At 41.4% G+C, this 21728-nt stretch overlaps 1 protein-coding gene and 1 pseudogene across 1 annotated transcript; both read left to right on the top strand.

Annotated features, from left to right (window-relative positions):
- The first annotated feature begins 1124 nt into the window (after window positions 1-1124).
- Window positions 1125-2098, top strand: LOC133377951 (olfactory receptor 11L1-like; annotated as a pseudogene).
- Window positions 2099-19423: 17325 nt separating this feature from the next.
- Window positions 19424-20362, top strand: LOC133377952 (olfactory receptor 6Q1-like). The gene has a single exon (XM_061612743.1). The coding sequence runs from the start codon at window positions 19424-19426 to the stop codon at window positions 20360-20362; it is 939 nt and encodes a 312-aa protein (XP_061468727.1).
- The last annotated feature ends 1366 nt before the right edge of the window (window positions 20363-21728 follow it).

Genomic DNA, 21728 nt, shown 5'->3' on the forward strand with positions numbered 1-21728 from the left:
ATACGTTTTTCTTTAAAGAAAAAAAAAGTCTTGCTTAATCAGTTTGAGCTTGCTTGAAGTTCCCTGGCTCCGTCCGATGTTGCTGGCAGGTCCTTCGTTCCTAATGAATTCAAGTCCCCCAACAAGCACAACGAAGCTTGTGGATAATCTCTTAGTTTCTCCCTTGCCTGGGAGAAAGTTTTACCAGTCAAAAAAAAACCTTCTGGCTGGTTTTAAAACTGAAAAAGCTTCCTCTGAGACGAGAGCTCGCCTCAGAGACAGGCACAAGCTAAGCAATCCTTCCTGGAAGTCATCACATTTCAGTTTCCTCGGCCTCAGAATGTTTTTGATTATTCTTAGACCTTAGCCTCCCCCCCCCAAGTTTGCCTGTCTTTCTAGGGAATCCTGCAACTTGAAATTAAATATCAAGACTGGGGAAGGAATTTGGGTGCTATAATGAGCAATGGGAGTTCCTTTCCCCAGCATCTCAAAATAGGGCTGGGAGAGACCCTTGTCTGAAACCTGGGAGAGCCACTACTAGTTGGTGTAAACAATACTGAGCTAGATGGAGAAATGGACTAACTTGGTATAAGGCCGTTCCAATGCTTCTGTGCTGAGATTAGAGTTTGAATATAGAGGTTTGAGTGAGTCTTGACTGTGAGGAACTTGAGTTACATCACAGCAAGATTTGGGGTTGTTGAACCAATCTCAGATTTAGAGCTGACAACTACAACCCAGTCATTTTTAAAATGCTGCTAGATAGGTCTTGTGAATGATTCAACATTGATCCAGTTTATGAGTCGCTACAACCTGGCTTAACCCAGTTTTGGGGGGAAATGTCCAGAATATGGTGAATTGTGATTTTGGACATACATACAAGTTTGGTGACTGAAAAGCCAAACTGAGTTGACTTCATTATATACAAATGATTGTGAATAAAACCTGTAAATGTACTTGTATCATGACACAGAATTATGGCTTTATTCAAATCGAAGAGAACGAAAGTGTACTCAAATGTCCTTGATGTGGTTGTTAGAACAGCAAATGCTGAGATCTTCCATCTAGTATGTCTATATCACCAACATATTTGCCTCTGTTTCCCTCTTTCTCCTTCTGCCTTTGGTGTTGGCTGTACAGGCAACACCATGAATATCCTGAATCACACCTTGGACCCTGAATTTATCCTGCTGGGCTTCCCCGGGCTCCAGGAGTTCCGATTCCTCTTGTTCCTTGCTTTCTTGGCAGTCTACCTCTTCATACTCATTGGCAATGCCTTGATCATTCTCATCTCAAACTTTGATGTGGTTCTGCACGTCCCCATGTACTTCTTCCTGAGCAATTTCTCATTCCTAGAGATGTGCTACACCTCAGTCACAGTTCCCCATCTGCTGGGGGACTTCCTTACTGGGCTTCGTGCCATCTCCTTCCAGACTTGCATCACCCAGATGTATTTCTTCTTCTTCCTTGGTACCACAGACTTCCTCCTCCTGGCCACCATGGCCTATGACAGGTACTTAGCCATCTGCCAGCCACTGCAGTATCCAATGCTGATGGACAGCCATGCTTGTGTCTCCCTAGCCATCAGTTGCTGGCTGGGTGGCTTCCTGACCCCCTTTTTGCCCATAGCCTTCATTTCCCAGCTCCCTTTCAATGTCAGCAACCAGATCAACCACTTTTTCTGTGACACAAGCTCCTTGATCAACTTGTCAACCGGTGACACTTTCATGGCTGATGCAATGGTCTTTCTTGTCTCTGCAGTGATTGTGCTCATGTCCTTTCTTCTTCGACTTCTTACTCCCTGATTGTTTCTACCATTGTTCGTATCCCATCTGCTTGCGGAAGGTACAAGGCCTTTTCCACCTGTGCCAGCCATCTCATGGTGCTTACCATCTTCTACGGCACAGTCATCTTCATGTATCTCTGCCCACATTCTGAACGGACATCTGACATAAACAAAGTGGTATCTGTGTTCTATGCTGTTGTCACCCCAATACTGAATCCTATTATCTACACCTTGAGGAACAAAGATGTGAAAAGAGCCTTTGAAAAGGTCCTAAACCAAGTAAAGAACAGATGTGTGAAACACAGAGAGAAAACTGCCCTTAATGTATTGTCATGAACCTCAGTGTACTCAGCCAACAGGTAGTTTTTTGAAACTGTGTATGAATTTGCACTGAGGAATGGTTTGTTAAAACTCTTGTGATTTTGCACCACGGAATTTTATAGAGGACAGATATCTGTTAAGTGTGTTTTTAGTTGATATTAAAACCACATTTCTGAGTCTTTGTAATGAAGTACAGTTACATACCGAAGTGTCATCTAAAAATAATTTTAAGCAATATATTATCAACACACAATTTGCATGGAGGACTTGTCTTCAAGGCTGTTTAACTGTTGAGGTTCATTATTATTGCAGTGACAGATACAAAAAAACCCCACCCTTGTACTGAAGCCAGGTTAGGGAGATCTTTCTGAAGAATAGGACATCCCTTTTCTGTGAAACTGTCATTTTCTGATATATTTATGTTACAGTAATGCTTAGTCCTCATCTGCTTGGTGCTCCATATGGGCATAACTGTTCAACTTTTTGGAAGGGATAGTAGCAGCAGCAGCGTGGGCGAATGACTGCAAAATATTAGGGCACAGAATTGAAATACAGGTTCAGCAGAATCAGGCGCTGTAGCTTTTGCACTTCAGTTTGTCGAAATGGAACCATACATTTGAATGCTGTCCCATGTATGACATACTTCCCCCTCAATAATTGGTCAAGGAGAAGGGTTCTAGCACAGCCTTTTTATTTACGTGCTATATAGTGGGGATTTCATTTTTTTCAGCCATGCAGTCCACACACACACATCTCAAGTGATAAATTCCAGAAGAAACAGCAGTTGTTTTTTCTGATCACAGAGCTTAGTTTCCAAGGTGGTTATTGATTATTGTGGCTCAAAGTCAGTTGCCTGCAGTGTCTGGCAAACATGGTGAAGAAAGTCTTAACTGGTGTACATGATATACTCAGGATAAATGGTCATTCCTACCCACTGTATATTGTAATTGAAGCTAGAATGACGATTTCTAAGCCCAGTGTACTAGTGGTCAACTGTAGTCCTGAACAAATCATAGGAATAACTGGAGTTCCCTTTTCCTTGTTAACTCCTGTAATGGAGGCAAATGTGATGTTTTCTAACTCATGGCAAGGGGGTTGGTTAGTTAATGGTTGCCAAAGGGAGGTCTTTTCCCCACAACTTTCTACTTGATCATTTTAACTGAAGATTCCAGGGACTGAAATTGGGACCTTTTCCATGCAAAGCATGTGCTCTTCTCCTGAGCTATGGTCCCTCCCACCAAACTTAGGAGAAAAATTCCCAGCTTCAGCACTCAAATCCTCTCACCATTTTGTGCCCATATTTTCACCTTGTATATTAAATCAAGTTCAATGGGCACTTTATATGAATGAGTGAATGCTTGGGCATAGGTAACAAATCATAGGTTTCACCTCCACCACAAGATGGGTGGAGAACGCTACATTGCTTTCTAGCTAGGAAAATGTAAATGTACTGCCTTCAAGTCAATTCTGACTTATGGTGACCCTATGAATAGGGTTTTCATGAGGCTGAGAGGCAGTGACTGGCCCCAGGTCACCCAGTGAACTTCATGGCTGTGTGGGGATTCAAACCCTGGTCTGCCAGGTCGTAGTCCAACACCTTAACCACTGCACCACACTGGCTGTCCTGTAGCTAGGAACAGGTGAGAAATTCAACTTGGTTTGCATTTTACGCTGAACCTACCTAATCAGCAATTACCAAAACAATACATGAACCAAAATGCAGTTATCCTTTGATATTTGCACTTCTCTCTATTTTGTGATGCAGTTCTTCAGCCAAATGTGCACAAAAGTGCATGTATCAGGGAAAGTGTGCATGAAATGCATATATTATGAAATAACATAGATAATGCATTATATTAGGCAAACAAATCATGCAAAAGTGCATGTGTGTGATCTGTCAATTTTTGTCCTCTCCATCTCTCATTTTTCTAATCTTAAATTTGGTTCTCTACATTTCTGCAGTAATTTGTGAAATTTTCTTTTAAAAATCCTCATGAAAATTCTTTAGCATTTTAGTGCGAATTTCTCCCAATAAACATTTTTATGCAGTGTCGATTAATGTACACATTTTGTAAGCACTTGCTCCAAATATAATACATTTTTGTATGTTATTTTCACTATTATATATATATATTTAATGCACACTTTCCCCTAGTGTATGCATTTTTGGAAACACTCTCTGGAGAACTGCATCACAAGATTCAGATAAGTGCAAATTTTGAAGGATGGCAAATTTGATCGATTCGGCTTTAAATGTGAACTGAACTGAATATCTTCTCCATCTCTAAATAGGAGAAATGTGCACTAAAATGCTTGTAACTTTTAATGGGGTTTTAAAATAAAAATTGCCAAACTAATGCAGAAATGTGGCAAATTGTACTTAAGGTAGTAAAAATGAGAAATTGACAGTGACGGATTTGCCCATCCCCATTTCTAGCCAATAGAGATTTGCAATCCTTGACTCTGTGAATTACTGCCTAGCAATAAGGATGAAGATCTGGTGTTGGATTGTGGTTCACAAATGTATGCCACAATAAATGTGTTAGTCTTTAGGTGCCAGAAGACTCTTTGTTTGTTGTTTTTATGAAGATGAGGAAATGGAATTGCTGCTACTCAATAAAGGAATATCCATTTCATGTGAGATTTCTTGTCTTATTTGTGGCTTGTCTCTCCATTCTTGCTCTAATATATAATATTTTAATATATAATATTCCAATGCCTGGCTGATTTTTAATTAATTTAAGAAATTTAGCATTGGAATCAATGTTAAGCCTGGGCATGCTCAGTAAGAACCAAAGTGTTCTAAAAGCCAGACTCACAGCTGCTTGGCTTGGCTAATCAAAGGGCCACATCCACACCAGACCTTTATTTCACTTTGGACACTCATGGCTTCTCCCAAAGAATTCTGGGAAGTGTAGTTTGTGAAGGGTGCTGAGAGGAGACCCCTATTCCCTGACAGAGCTCCAATGGCCAGAGTGGTTTAACAGTCAGCCACTCTGTTTAAAGCTGTGTGAGGGGAACAGGGCATCTCCTAGCAACTCTCAGCACCCTTCACTAACTATACTTCTCAGGATTCTTTGGGAGAAGCCATGACTATCGAAAGTGAAATAAAGGTCTGGCATGGATGTGGCCAGTGACAGCTTTGGTTTAAATTTTGGTGGGAGACTACATGTGCCTGCTGTAGAATAAAAAGGTGGGTGAAACTCTGAAAAAGAATGATACTGTTCACAATGTTTTCCTTTTGGAAAGGAAAGGGGCTGACTTCCGGGAAGGGTTGCTTCGCCTGTGCTGCCTCTGAGCGAGCTCTCGTCTCAGAAGAAGCTTTTTCAGCTTTAAAATTAGTCAGAACGCTCTTTTTGACTGATAAAGATTTTCTCCCGGGCAGGGAGAAACGTAGAGATCAACCCCAAAGCCTGTTTTTGTGGGGAGGACTGGATTTCATTTATTTATGAGAGAAAGTTCAAACTGCAATGCCGGACGGACTTTCATCAAGCTCTAGCTGATTACAGCGACACGTTTATCTTTTCTTTAAAGAAAAACAGACTCTAACAGGCAGATAAGCATCCTTCTTTCTATCTTCTTTTTCCACTTGGCTTAAATTGGTGCAGCAAAAAAGAGATTTGTCAATGAATCAGCTGTGAAGAAATTCTAGGTGAGTTTTGGCTTTTCTCTTTCACTAACGAAATTAAGGAGGAAAGAAATCGAAAAAGCTTATCTTTGTTTTTATCGCAAAAAGCTGTCCTGGAGGTGCATTCTAAAGATATCAACGGAAGAGGGATTTCTATTCCGAGGAGGGGGAAAAAAAAATTTTTTTTTTTTGGTCTATTTCATTTTGACGAATCTGCTTGTTCACGATGCCACTAATTGTTTTGATGTTGGGAACTAAGTTTGTTTTGTATTCCTGAACACATAGAGATAAGGCAGGCTGTATTGTCTACACTGATACAAGCAAGCCTGAAATATTAACCCAATTGTGGCTGAAATAATTTTTGTCTCTGTGGTTTTAAGAATGACAACCAGGAAAGTGAATGAGACCATGAAAGAAATTATGTTTCAGAAAATAATGGGTGAGATTGAGATAACGAAACAAACCCTGAGACAGGGTAGACAGGAGATGAAAATTGAACTTAACAAAATGACGCAGGAGCTTAAAGAAATAGTGGATTCTGTGAGAGAGGAGTTTGATGGGATAGGGAAGCTACAAGACCTGGAGATTGGAACAAATGTGAAATTGGAAAAAAAATGGATTTTATGGATGTTAGAAATAAAGTTGACTGGAATTCAACGTTGTCTCTGAAGAAATTAATGAAGATTTTGGTGGTAAAGTTATCAATGGCTTGGATAATCTTCTGGACTGGAATGACGTGATGGAGCTTGATATAGAGAAAATCTATGGAATTAACAGCAGCCATGTGACAATGGAAAAACTCTCAAGAGATGAGCCAGTGCATTTTGTAAAAAAGAAGAACAGAGATATGACTTTGCAGCAATACTTCAGCAACATATTCAGAATTCTTGACTGGAATGATGTGATGGGGCTTGACATGGAAAAAATTTATGGAATTAACTACAAATATGTGACAGAGCAGAGATGCACCCAGAGCAGAGATGTGACTTTACAACAATATTTCAACAACATATTCAGAATTGATGGCAAAGACATATTTGTGATGGAGGAAATTCCCATCAGACTCTTGTTATATGACTATGGCTACGACAGCAAGATCATCATGGGATACTGATAATGGACGAATGGACACTGAAACCACTGGATTTAACAGGACTATTGAAGATGGAAGATGGAATTAATATTGATAATGGAAGAATGGTTATGGAAATTATTGGACTTAACAGATTTGACGAGATGGATTAATTGATATGTTTACTTGGACTATGGCTATGACAACAAGATTATTATGGGATATTGATAATGGAAGAATGGCTACTGAAATTACTGGACTTAACAGGATTATTGAAGATGGAAGATGGAGTTAATATAGATAATGGAAGAATGGCTATTGAAATTATTGGGCCTAACAGATTTGAATTAGATGGATTAAGCGATATGTTTATTTGGAGAAAAATTGAAAGATATATCTTTCAAGGAATTGAAACCTCTCTTTGACTTTTTGTGGAAAGAATAAGATAATGTCTATGAGATTTGATGATTAATTAAGATAACTACTGGAGGAAAGTGATTTTATAATATAATTTTAGAGATAGGATTGTTATATATTGTAGACCTATAACTGATCTGCGACAAATCGGAAGTCGACATTTTATTTTATTGTTTAATTGTTTTTGTTTTGTTTTGTTTTTTGTCTTTGAAAATTTGAATAAAAATTAATGATAAAAAAAGGAAAGGAAAGGGGCTTCCTCTCTGCCCAGTGCCTGCCCACCCAACTCCTCCCCCTCCTCCCCTCCCTGCTCCTCCCCCAAGTCAGTTTCACCTATCCTAACCATGATTGCACAGGAGTAAATCCCACTGAACTCAAAAAGCATGCAAATGATCAAACCTGCCTTCCCTTCCTCCTCCCTCCTATTCCCTCCCTCTGGCCCCTTCCCTCCCCCTTCCTTTGTCCCTCCCTCCCCCTCCCCTATCCCAATTCCCTCCTTCCCCTGCTCCTCCCCCTGCTCCTCTCCCTCCCCTCGCCTCCCCTGGTCAGTTTTACGTATCTTAAGCATGATTGCACTGGAGTACATCCCTTTGAACTCAATAAGCATGGAAATGATCAAACGTGCCCTCCCCTCATCCTCCCTCCCATCACCTCCCTTTTCCCCCTTTCCTCCACCTTATTTTGCCCCTCCCCTCCCATTCCAATCCCCTTCTTCCCCTCCCCCTCCTTCTGTACCCCTCTCCCCTCCCTTCCTCCTTCTCTCTCCTTTCCCCTCCCCCTCCTCATCCCCCATGGTCAGTTTTACCTATCCTAACAATGATTGCATGGGAGTAAATCACACTGAACTCAATAATCATGCAAATGATCAGAACTGCTTTTCCGCTCCTTCGCCTCTCCTCTCCCTTCCTCTTCCCTTCCTCTTCCCTTCTTCCTCCCCTCCCCTCTTCCTTCATCCTCCTCCCCTGCCCACTTCAGCCTTTCCTCCCTCCTTCTTCTCCTCCTTCCCCTCCCATGGTCAGTTTTACCTATCCTAAGCATGATTGCACAGACGTCAATCCCACTGAACTTAATTAACATGCAAATGGTCAAACCTGCCCTCCTTCTCCCCTTCCCCTCCAGACTGCTCCCCTCCCTCTCCTCCCCTCTGCCCCTCCTCCCCTCCCTCCCTCCTCGCCTACTCCTGCCTTTCCTCCTCCTCTCCTCCCCATCCCCTGTGGTCAGTTTCACCTATCCTAAGCACGATTGCAGGGGAGTAAATCCCACTGAACTCAGTAAGCATGCAAATGATCAATCTATTCTCAGCAAACTTGCACATGATCTTGTTTCTTACCTCCCAAATTAAAAAGCATTTACTAGTAGGCAACAAATCCTTGTGGTTTAAGAATGTACCTATAGCCAACAGATATTTCTATCAAACTTTAAAAAGCAGGGAAATTGGGCAGCTATAGTGAATGCACCAAGGGAGCAGGAGACCTGACTTCCTCTCTGAGATATTGTACTGGTCTACAAATTGGTAAAAATGCAAACACAATTTGGGTTGGTCTTTCACAGTCCAATCCACTTCCGCTGTAGCTTGGAAGAATTTGGAAACATGCCTCTGAGCATATGGTGAGTAGTGGCAACATCAGCAATCAGCCCAAATAACAGAAAGAAGACCTATGCTGTGCTGATCTTGTTTTAGCAGGAAGGAAGCAACAATATTAAGACAGTTCAGATAGTCATTTTAGATATGTTTGTTTTACTTTGCAATTTTAGTGAAGTTTTCTTTAGTAAATCATTTTCTTTTGCTTCTGTTACTGTGAATATGTGAAGTACTCCAAGACTTTGCAACACTAAAAAATCTCCAGAAACAACTGTAGAATAAATGGTACTGACTATTCTGCAGAATAGTGTCCAATGGACCTGAGGAGTGTCTTAGTTTGCACACGATAAAACAGTGGGAGGTGAAATATATTCTAGCAAAATTCTAGGCATGCTCTGTGTTTTTAATTGACTATTCCCACCTTTCCTTAAGTGGAGTGGTTTAAGCATAGCAGGCCGAAAACATGCATCTTGGGCAGTCCAAGTTTGTTTTTTCCAACAGCTAGAGTCATTGCTTAAGTAGCAACATGTTGTAATCAGTATGGTTTTACATCAAACTGCAGTTTCAGATTCAACTGTTAATGCACCCAAAATAGAAATAGAACATAACCTCCAGTTTGAAACACAAAAGGCTATCTACACTATCATATGACACTGACCAATAAAAAGGCTTTGAAATTAATAGAAATAAATTTGATTCAGATTTCTAGGATGAATAATGAGAGAAATATAATTTTCTAAGTTAGATACTCTGTAGAAACAGTAGTAACACAGGAAAGAAGCAAAGTAAGAACATCAACAAACATACAAAAATGTAATTCTCCATCTTTGGAGATGGCAGGTGTTGCCACCACTCGCCATACGCTCAGAGGCACATGTTTCCAAATTCTTCTAAGCTACACAGGAAGTGGATTGGACTGTGAAACACCAACCCAAATTGTGTTTGCATTTTTACAAATTTGCAGGGCAGTACAATATCTCAGTAAGAGGTCAGGTCTCCTGCTCCCCTGTTTCATTCGCTATAGCTGCCCAATTTCCCTGCTTTTAAAAGTTTGATAGAAATATCTGTTGGCTCTATGTACATTCTTAAACCCCAAGGTTTTTTTGCCTATTAATCATTAGATCATTACTGAGTGCATTGTGGGGGGCGTCATCCTCCTGGTGACAGTGGCCGGGGTCATTGGGATTGTGCTGTACTTCAAGAAACAGGAAGACAGATACAAAGCCACGTCAACATCCAGCATAGGACCCTTTGCGTGCTTTGCGTAGGGCATTCTGAGAGTGGCAGCTGGAATCACTTGGATCTACGTACACATCAATTGGAAGCTCTTTGCGGTAGGAACCTGTCCTCCTGTACTTTATGAAGCACCAGACACACTAATGGTTTTGGTTTTTTAAAAAAAAGGTTTTAAAGATTATTTTATTATATTTTTTTCTCTTTACTTTGGAATTATACCTTTTAAGTTTTTATTTTGTATTGTTCTGCCATGGTAATTGTAAGAGTATCCATGAGGATGTCCCTCTACCTAATTATTATCATCTACTTATGCTTGTAAGATGACTCCTAATTGTATGCTATATTGTATTTGAATTGTATTGTATATTGTCTTGTGACTTATTTATTTATTGTATTATTTTCTGAGTTTTGCTTGGTATATTGTTTTGTTTTTTTCTTTTTGTACTGTTATCTTTATTCTGTATCTGTTTTTGAGATTTTTTTGTAAGTCACTTTGAGTTTCATTCTGAAAAAAGTGACTAACAAATATCAATAATAATAATAATAATAATAATAATAATAATAATGTGAATTTCTTTCTGTGTCTTTAGAACTGGGGTGGGGAAACCCCTTCAGTTCAAGAGTCACATTCCCTTTGGGAAACCTTATGGGGGCCACATTTCAGTGGTGGGTGGGGCCAGAAGCAATAGTGGACAGAGCAACAAACGTAAATTTTACCTTTGTACAGTAGGCTAGTTTCAACACACACTCACATACTCCTCCCTGTCCTCTGTCTGGGCAAGCAAAAGACATTATCAGAGCCCAAGGACTCATTCCAGCCAGGCAAACGCACTCAAGAAGCTTGCAAAGTAGGACCAGAGAGTGATATGGCTTGGGGGAAAGGAGGGGCTGCGAGCGAATTGCTATGGGGAAAGTCCCAAGGGCCAGAGAGAGACTGGAAGGTCTGCATTTGCCCCTGGGCCTGAGGTTCCCTGCGCCTGCTTCAGAGAACATTAATCCTGGCTAATTGCATCAATGGAGTCTGAAACATTATAAGTGGCATATTGTACCTTCCTATGCTCATGTGTGTATGTGTATTAATCTTCTTGAGTTAAAGGCTCTAAATTTTCTATAGGGAAACAGTAGGTAGGGTTACCAACCCTCCAATTTGGCCTGGAATGACCAGGAATTGATCAGCAGAATCGCCAACCCTCCAGGTCTGGCGTGGAGTCCAGCAATTGACCTTGATCTCCAAGAACTCTTGAGGCCAATACTGAAGATGTGACAAGCCACCACTGTAGTTTCACACTGGCCTGTCATCTTAAGAGGCCTAAGCAGGAAGGTCAGGAGATACAAAGGGAGGAGAGGGGAAAACGATGGAAATCAGACCTAGGTAAATGTTGCAGAATGGAGTTAGGATACTGATATATGTGCAGAGAGGGCCAGGAGTAATAGAGAGAAGAGAAGCTGAATATTCAAGAACAGTTCCCTGTGCCTCTCTGTAGCTAGGTGTGTTGCAGTGGCCTGCTGACTAAGCCAAGAGAAGGCCTCTCTACACAATGCTAGTTAATCATACAATTTTTCTTTCTTAAATTTAAACAAAAACATTCAAATCATGACAGACTGTGGTGGTGAAGGACTTTCAGACAGTGACACAGTAAAAAAAAGAAGGTATTTGTGCAGTTTTAATGATGAATGGTGCAAGCAAGATGCGTTCAAAAATTGGCTTCACAAAGTCAACACAGTTACAGCAGAAGATGTTCTCTGCCATCAAGGGTTTTCAGTTAAGTATGAGGGAAGAAAAGCAGTGAAAAGCTATGCTGAAAGCATAAAACAAGGAATGAGAGAACAGACAAGAATGCCACAAATCCCATAATTTTTTCCAAAAGAGACTCACCCCAAGGAAATCAGGTGACAATAGCTGAAGTAGGGCAGGTTTACTACAGTTTTCCCCACTATTTAAGTTACACAAGCCATGACTATGCAAACAAAATGCTTCCGAGAATATTGCCCGATTCTGAAATTGCAAAAAAAAATTAAATTCTTGTGGGCATGCAAAAGCAACCAGCATAGCAGAACATATTTTGGCACCAAAATCACTACAACATTTGCTTAAGGACTTAGACTATGCACGGGTTTTTTTTCAGCTGGGTCTAACTCCTCCAACAAGGGACACGGGAAATTCTTCCCATTAACTGTATGTTACTTTTCTGTGATAGAAGGAATTAAGCATGGCTTGCTTGATTTTTACAATGACAATGATGAGACAAGTGAGGCAGTTGCAAAACGGATCTCAATATTCTAGAGAAGAATGATCTCAGCATTAATAGTGTGTCTTCTTATGGCTGACAATGCCTCTGCAAATTTTGGAAAACACAAGTCAGTGTATCTGAAATTAAAACAGTTTGCATCCTACTTTTGCATCCCACTTTTATCAGATGGACGTTAAATATCATATAATCCACAAATGCCTCAAAGACTGGATGAATTTGAATTTTGATGTAGAACCATGTATCCTCAAGGTATACAGTGAGTTTAGCTTCTCAACCAAGGAGGCAGAGTCTTTTGTCCTTTTTTTAGTTTATAGAAATGGTTTACAAAGTGGCTGTCACTTCTGTCCACTATTAAACACATACTACAATGTTGACCTGCGCTGAGGAAGAACACAAATCTCTCCCTCTTTTGTATGTTGACTTTTTGCACAATCGGATGGTAATCTTTTAAGATGCTGGCAGCAGCGTCACTAGCGGGAGTGCGGGGGGGTGCGGACCTCCGGTGCGCGCCCTCCCAGGGGCATCAACGAGGTGGCTGGGCTTGTGCATGCACGCGCGCACTCGAGGCCAGCCACCTTGTCCATGCCCCTGGGAGGGCGTGCGCCAGAGGGGCACCCAGCTGGAGAAGGCCTGGGAACGCCAGCGTGCCTCCCTCGCCCCACCGATGCTGCTCCTGGTCTTGCCCGCCCGCCTCCAAGGAGTTGGAGCAGCCTTGCCGGGCAATGGCGTGGGGCGGCTCTGGGTGTCACCCCCCTCATGGTGACACCCAGGTGCGGGCCGCACCCTCCGCACCCCGGTAGTGATGCCCCTGGATGCTGGGAAGAAACTGGAATGTAACAATGCCAGTTCCACAGAACTCCACGGTATCGTGGAAGGCCTCCATTCAAAACTGAAGAGTAGGACAAATTGTATGGAAGATTAGCCCAAGTCATTCCGGACAATGTTTCTCCAGCTGACAACAGAAAATTCAGAGGCGAAGCCTGTAAGACATTGATATGGAGCGTTGAATAGCTGGAGAAATGATTGATGTTGAAACATCACTTTTAAAAAAACAAATGTCAGTGCTCTCACTTCACAATGATGTGAAATGGTCAGATTTACAGACCCTTGCTACAGCACTCCACATTGAGATTAACATTGATAAATTGTGTGATTAGTGCTGTGTTTTACAACAAATAAAGGAAGAGATTGTCTCCAAGGAGCAGAACATAGAGCAGACAAATTAAGAAACCAGTCTCTTTCACACCTTGCATTCTTGTGTCATATGCCTACTGAAAAGTTAGAGACATTTCAGTTTAATGACACAACTGTGGACCAAGGACAGAAGCAAGCTCAGAGCTTGGAAGATTACTTTTAAAAAGTAATAAATTACAGTTACAGTTACATGGCCCCCCAAAAGTAGTAATTACTGTTACAATTACAATTGCTCTGAAAGTAACTGATTACTTTACTTTTACTCAAAAGTAATCACTACAATTACATTTAAGTTACTTTAAAAAACAAATTGCCTACAAGGTGCTGGCCTTGGCTGCTGCACATCTAAGTAGCCTAAAACAACATTAAAAATAAGCACACACACACAGAGGGTAGTAGAAATTTTTTTTATCCATAAGATTAACAGAATGGCATAACAGAATCTCACATCCCCTCACCCCATCCCCAGCAATGAAGATACCCCAACACACATATTTTTGTATATATATATTGCCTCCAGCTCTTTTCTCCTTCCACTCTTGTCAATTTTTAAACAATTGTTTTCTCCACCATCTCGCTCTCCATCTCCTCCCTCGTCGCCTTCTAAGCACCAATAGAACATTAAGGAAGAACAATGCTGCACAGAAGCCCAATTTGAAGCACATGATTTTTATTCACAAATCAGAGGAGCAGAAGACTTACCCTGCTGGAAACATTACAATTACTCCTCAAAAGTAATGAAGTTACTACTCGTTCTATTACCAGCAAAATGTAATGAAGTTACCCACTAGTTACTCAAAAAAGTAATAAATAACAAGTAATTCGTTACTTGTAACTAGTTACTTCCAAGCTCTGAGCAAGCTGAGTGATAGCATTGAAAAGACTGAGCTGCAGGTGGAACTGAACTTGTGCAAAGTTTCTAGACTTCTTAAAAGAGAACCCTGCTAAAAACATCAAGAGGCTAGCTCAAATATAAATTTAAAAAACAAACAGCTGTGGACAAGCCAACCCAGCTTTAAGATAAAAACGTCACATTACATTTAAAGTATTTTAGTATGAAGGTATCATGCTGGCCCCTGAGCTGCAGAGAGGGAGGAGAGAACAAGCTGAAGAGGGTGACATAAATGGCCTCCACTAGTTGTTGTTTTTGGAGACTCTCTCTTGGGTTTACTGTTTTTTAAATATATATATGTATATTTTAAAGGGTTTTTTGTATTTTTACAGGATTACAATAAAATGACATGCAGAAAGAAAACAGAGTACACTGAGAGAAGAACATAAAAATAACAAAAATAATGTAAAATAAATAAAAGGGAGTGTGGTGTCTGGCCTCTAAAGTTTTGGTTTTCCAAGTATGGGTTTAAATAGTAAAGTTGAATTAAAGAGGTGAAATTGGGTCTGTGAAGTGAGACAGGTAAAGCAACATGTAAAAATTCTATCTCAGTTTGGAAAAAATATCCAGACATTTCCTCAGCCAGAGTTGGGAACCCTAAGTGCAGGGAACATTTGTCTGTCCTGTTGCTGCTGAAGTACAACTCCCATCAGCTCCAGCCAGCATGGTCAATTGCTATGGGTGGTAGAAGCTGTAGTTCAGCAATATGTGAAGGTGCAAAGGTTCCCCACATTTGCTATAGTACAATGCAAAACATTGCATGGTGCTAATGTCTGGATGTAAAAGATGTGCTCTCTTAAGTAAATATCTGCTGATTTGTATTTTAAACTCATCTGGTAATGGTAGTTTTAACCATTACTGGAAACTTGCACACACACAGATCCTTACATTTCACCTGTGTGGCTTGGTGTTCCCCAGCTACTCATTAGACAGTTTTTGCTACCTATAAGAGGCTTCATTCCCTGGAGCTGGGGTAGGAGGGAGGCTTGTGCAACAACCTTGTGAGCCGTTTTTAGAGAGCCTGGGTGGTCTATAATCATCCAGCAAGCATGACTGAAAGGCAATGATATGATCTAAAGAGGAGAAACCACCCCAGGCAATATCTCTTTGCTATACAAGGAGACTATCAAGACAAGCAGAGCTGGGCAATCGTGTCTTGGAAGTGTGGATTGTGAGTACTATTAGTCTAGAAAAATAATTGATTTGCCAGAGTGAATGAAGTCTGTGGTCCACCTTGCTTCTTGTTTCTAAGACATGGTTCATGTGTTATTACCACTAAGTGGAAGCCAATGAAGTCACCCCATTTGGCAACTGTCACCTGTCACCATGCAGATCAGTCCTTTTTTCCCATGCCTTTATAAGGTTGTGTTTGGGGGCGGGGTTGGCTCAGTATGGTGGCACAAGAAAAAACAACCCTGCTTAATCTGTATGATGTGTTGCTGCACACAATTTATTTATATCACAGTGATTCAATAGCACCCTTCATGTGATGACAAGTATGGACATTGGCCCCAGGTATGGATATGGGAAACATACAAACTCTCAGTGAAAGGTACCTGAAACTTTGCAGTAGGTAGTAATGAAGTAACCAGGCCCATGTCTTCCTGGTCTCTAAAGTCAGCTAAACATGAGAATATCATCTAAAACACAAGAATATTGTATATCCCACTGACATTTCATATATACTCTTTTCATAATCCTTTACTGCTAATGATAATGCATAGAATACACATTCCCCCAAACATCTTTAAACTTTGCTAAGTACTTGACCCTGATGAGATCATATTCACAATCCATGGGTTACTGATGCTTTGTGTAAGGGGGAAAAAACACCCATGTCTGTCATCAGTTATGTTGACAAAAGGTGTAAATTTCTTTAAGGCAAGCACTATTAAAAGCAGAAAAGGAGATAATATCATAGAACTATAGCACTGAAAGGGACCGAACCATATCTAACTAGCCCCCCTGTCTCAAGGCAAAAATGGTGTATTCATAGCCTTCAGTTTCAGTTAAGCTTGCTTGTTAAGGATGTGTTGCCTGATTCCAGATCAGCTGCTGCCTTTGAGAGCAGAACCCTGACACACCATGTATTTTTCATGTTGTGTTCTGGGGCCAGCCTATATTAGCTTGAGCCAGGCTGAATTGTCCATTCTGGAAATGAAAGTATTCTTACAGGCTTTCATCCAAAAGAACGGATTTAAGCTGTGGAGGATCAGCATTTATATGAGCAATTTATGAATTAAAAATGCATTATAACTGGCCAGAAAGTCAAACATAGAATCATAGAATCACAAATTAGTAGAGTTGGAGGGGACCTATAAGGCCATTGAGTCCAATCCCCTGCTCAATGCAGGAATCCAAATTAAAGCATACAGAACAGGTGGTTGTCTAGCTGCCTCTTGAATGCCTCCAGAGTTGGAGAGCCCACCACCTCCCTAGGTAATTAGTTCCATTGCCATACTGTTCTAACCGTTAGGAAGTTTTTCCTGATATTCAGTCAAAATCTGGCTTCCTGTGACTTGAGCCCATTATTCTATGTCCTGCACTCTGGGATGATTGAGAAGAGATCCTGGCCCTTCTCTGTTTGACAACCTTTTGAGTACTTGAAGAGTGCTAGTATAGCTCCCTCAGTCTTCTCTTCTCAAAGCTAAACATGCCCAGTTCTTTCAATCTCTCCTTATAGGGCTTTGTGTCCACTCCCCTGATCATTCTTGTTGCCCTCCTCTGAACCTCTTCCATTTTGTCTGCATCCGTGCTGTATCCAGAACTGTAGGCAGTACTCAAGATGAGGCCTAACCAGTGCCGAAGCGAGGGGAACTAGAACTTCAGGTTATTTGGAAGCTATAATTATGCTAATACAGCTATCAGATTATTCCACTTTGCATCCAGATGAGTTTTGACTATGTGATGAGGAGTGCACAACTTTCTGCAATTTATTTTCATGTGAGTTAGTCCTTAGTCTTAGATTTTTTTCTACTGTCACTGGAAACAGTTCTCAAAGAGCACTTGCTGAGGGAGAGTTCCCTTATGCCAGGAGTGAGGAACCTGTGAATCCAGATGTTATTGGGCTCTAACTCTCATCAGCCCAGAATAGCCAGTGGGCAAGGATGATGGAAGTTGGTCCAGCCACATCTGGAGGGCCCCTGGTTGCCTATTCTTGCCTTACACCTTTAATAACTCAGAAGCAAAACCATGGACCAAAACATAAGATTGAGACTTCAATCCTATACCTAGCTTCTTGGAAGTAGGCCCCATTGACCTCATTTGGACATATCCTGAGTAGACCGGTGCAGGATTGCCCTGTGAATGGATGAATCTTAACTCATCTCACTTTACCCAAAAGGTGTAAGAAATAAAACTTCAGATGATGGGCTTCTGGAATAACAGAGACATAGATATGCATGACACTTTTTGGGTGGATAAATTCAGGGACTTTAATTGTGGAAACCTAAATGTCCAGTATGTGTTTGAATCCCTCCTCCAAAATAGTCTGGAGGCACCCAGGAAGTCATCCCGTGCTTATTTGAAGTCTACAGTAATAATTGTCAGTACCCTGTGAGAACTGGAAACAACCCAATTGTTATGCAGAAAAGCTTTCAGGGCAGTATGCATGCACCCATGGGATTTCCCCCTTTTAATCCTTACAACAACCCTATAAGGCGAAAGATAGTAACTGGCCCAGATTAACAAAAGAACATCATAAGACCCCTGCTGGATCGGGCCAGCGGCCCATCTAGTCCAGCGTTCTGTTCTGACAGTGGCCAACACGATTCGTATGGGAAGCCTGCAAGCAGGACCTGAGTGCAGCAGCACTCCCTCCACCTGTGTTTGTCAGCAACTGGTATTCTGCCTCCAACACCGGAGGTACAATAAAGCCATCATGGACAGTAGCCTTTGATTGGTTAGTAGTAAGAATGGGGGTCAAATGTGATTCAGTTTGCATTTATAGGTGAACCTATGTAATTCACACTTTTTGAAATAACACATAAACACAGCCATCCTTTGAAATCTGCACTTCTCTGAGTTTTAAAATGCAGTTTTCCTGCCAAGTCTTGTGTACAAAAATGCATATACTAGGGTAAAGTATGCATAAACAAATGCATCCTTAGGGTGCTGGTTCATTTCCAGCTCAGAGGACAGTATGTTGTGAAGTTCTTGCAGCCCAGCAGTGGAGCATCTGCTTTGCATGCAGGAGGTCTCAGGTTCAATGCTTAGCATCAGTTAGGGCTGGGAATGGGCCTTTCTCAAACCCTGGAGAGCCACTGCCAGTCAGTGTAGACAATGCTGAGCTAGATGGACCAATGATCTGATTCAGTATAAGGCAGGTTCTGATGGTCTCTACATTCCATATATTAGTGAAAATAGCATACAAAAATGCATTATGTAAGGGGGAATTGCTTTACAAAAAAAAAGGGACATAGGGAAAACTGCAAAAAAGAAAAGAAATTAGTACTAAAATGTTGCTGAACTTTTTTTAAAAATTCACAAAATAATGTGGAAATGTGGAGAACTGAATTTAAGATAGGAAAACTAGGAAACAGAGAGAAACCAAAATTAACAAGATTTGCCCATCCCTAGTTAGTCGCCATTAGTTGCTTCATGTGCTTCATGGTTGAGTGGGGATCTGAATCCAAACCTCCCTGGAGGAGGCTAAATACTTCATCCAGACTGGCTCTTTTGGTGCCATGCCTTGGATGCTTTTTGGTGGAAAGGTGACTTAGAAAAATTGGGAGAAATGAAATGATACACCCCTTATTTTAAAGAAATCAACTTAAATTTATACAAAATTTTGAATGTTTAGAATTAGCCTTCTGCTTTTGACTGTTCTAACCATTCATCCATTGGTTGGTTTATTTGTATGCCGCTTTTTGGCCAAGGCTCCCAAAGCAGTGAGAATAATACAGAAAAATATATAATAAAATGACAGAAAACACAAATTGAGAAGTACAATACAATAAATCAATAAAAATATAAAATAACCATTTGTTCATTTGTTTATTTGTATACTGTTTTTTCTTCCCTTTTAATCCTTTCAACAACCCTGTAATGCTGTGCTGGTCCTCCTAGATGCAGCCTCCACATGAGAACTGGACCTTTGTACAAGAGTTTGTCATGATGGGCTTCACAGGCATCAAGGAGGGACACTTGCCTCTTTTTGGCTTCTTCCTGGTCATGTACTTGCTGACCCTGACAGAAAATAGCATCCTGGTCCTAGTGGTGGCGAGGGAAAGGCGCTTGCACACGCCCATGTACTTCTTTCTCATCCACCTTTCATGCTTGGACATCTGGTACACCTCACTCACTGTGCCCAACATGCTGGTGGGCTTTGGATCCCCTGGTAGTAGGATTATCTCCTATTCTGCCTGCCTGACCCAACTTTACCTCTTCACTTTCTTGGGCAGCACTGAGTGCTTCTTGCTAGCAGCCATGGCCTATGACCGCTACGTGGCTATCTGTGTGCCGCTGCGTTACCAAGAGATGGTAGGTCGAGATACTTGCCTGCTTCTGGCAGCTGGTTCATGGCTGACGGGGTTCCTCACTCCTGTGTTGCCCATCTGCTTCATGTCCCAGTTGACTTTTTGTGGTCCCAATGTCATAGACCACTTCTTCTGTGATGTTTCCCCTCTCCTTGTTCTCTCACGCACTGACGTTTCCCTGAAGGAGACAGTTGACTTCCTGGTCTCCCTGGTTGTGCTCCTGGTTTCCTCCTTTGTCATCGTAGTGTCATATGTTCGCATTATCACCACAGTGCTGAAGATCCACTCCTTAGGAGGGCGCCGCTGTGCCTTTTCAACCTGTACTGCCCACTTGACAGTGGTGTCTATCTTCTATGGGACACTTTTCTTCATGTATGTCTGTACTAAGGTAGCCTCTTCTGTCAACCTCAACAAGGTGGTGTCAGTTTTTTATGCAATAGTGACCTCTGTGCTCAACCCCCTCATCTACAGCCTTCGGAATTCAGAAGTGAAGGGGGCCTTATATAGAGTTATTTCCAAGAGAAAGTAGGTTGCAATGTGACACAAGGCATGACTCAAGCCTTCAAACTGATTTTGGAGTGCTGGAGGGAGATTTTGCAGAATTATCCATTCCTATCTAACTCAAAACCAGCCTCTGCTTCTTTTTTCTCCTGGTTTTATAAATAGGGTACGGGATTGGATCTTGTGGTTCAAATCCCAGTTTAGCCAAGGGGTCACAAGAAAGTTGTTACCTTTTAACTTTGGTTACCATTTTTGTAGACGAGAACTATCTTGCAGGATTACTATCTGTGCACGATTGTTGTCAGCATCATAGGTGATCCAAATGAGAACCTGTCCTAGGGTTGCGTTAGGGAAATATTTCATTGCACATTTATAACCCCCTTTTTTCCTGAAGGAAACCTATAACAGCTAAAACAAACTCCATCGTTGCCAAAATAACAGCCAGTTAAATAATTAAAAATGTAGCCATGTAGTTATTAAAACTATATTGCATACTTCTCACTACAGCTCTATAATGGAAGAGGCAGCTGGAGGGATGTCGCTCAGTGCTAGAGCACATGCTTTGTGTGTAAAAGGTCCCAGTTTCAATCCCCGGCATCTCCAGGTAGGCCTGAGAAAGACCCCTGATTGAAACCTGGAGAGCCACTGCTACAGACAATACTGAGCTAGATAGCCCAGTGATCGGACTCAGCATCAAGCAGCTTCCAAATTCCCAGAATGGCTAGAGTGTTGGTGGCTTAAATCAGGTCCATTGCTGCTTGCTCGGGAGGGTGATACGATGGTCCTAGAAATCTAACTACATTTCCATTGAAAGGCATGTGTCTGTGTAAGACCTTTGACAGCAACACAGCTTTCTCATCTGGGTATCTCACTTCCCCGGTGAAAACTGATTTTCAGTTTGGACATCTAAACAAGTAAACCACTGCCTGTATCTTTTTGATAATGAAATGACCTTCATTAATATAATGTTCATATCACAAGGATGAATCTGTGCACCAGGCAGCATTTCTTCCTTTTCCTCAACATGGGGCACAGTAGGCCTGTCAACGCTCTCTGGTGACACTGGATATTGGTGGGAGGAATTCTGCTCCTTTCCACATGAACCCCCCTCCCCCCAAATCGGTCTGGAGAAGATGGGAACTCAGTTATTTCCCCTCAAATATTTGTGAATGTATGGGCTGTCCCTGTCTCTATTAATGGCTTCATTTTTAGTATGTATGTTGTTTAACTGTATTTTAATTTTTGACGTTGTACCCTTCTGGATGTAGACTAGCACTGGGGAATCTTCTGCCCACAACAGGCCTCATTAGGCCCAACAAGCCATTTTGGACAAGCCACACCCACCTGCTCTACACTTGCTGTCAGGTCGGGCAGGTAAAAAGGAGGCTGAGCTA

This window comes from Rhineura floridana, chromosome 2 (assembly GCF_030035675.1).
Source record: "Rhineura floridana isolate rRhiFlo1 chromosome 2, rRhiFlo1.hap2, whole genome shotgun sequence".
Lineage (NCBI taxonomy): Eukaryota > Metazoa > Chordata > Lepidosauria > Squamata > Rhineuridae > Rhineura > Rhineura floridana.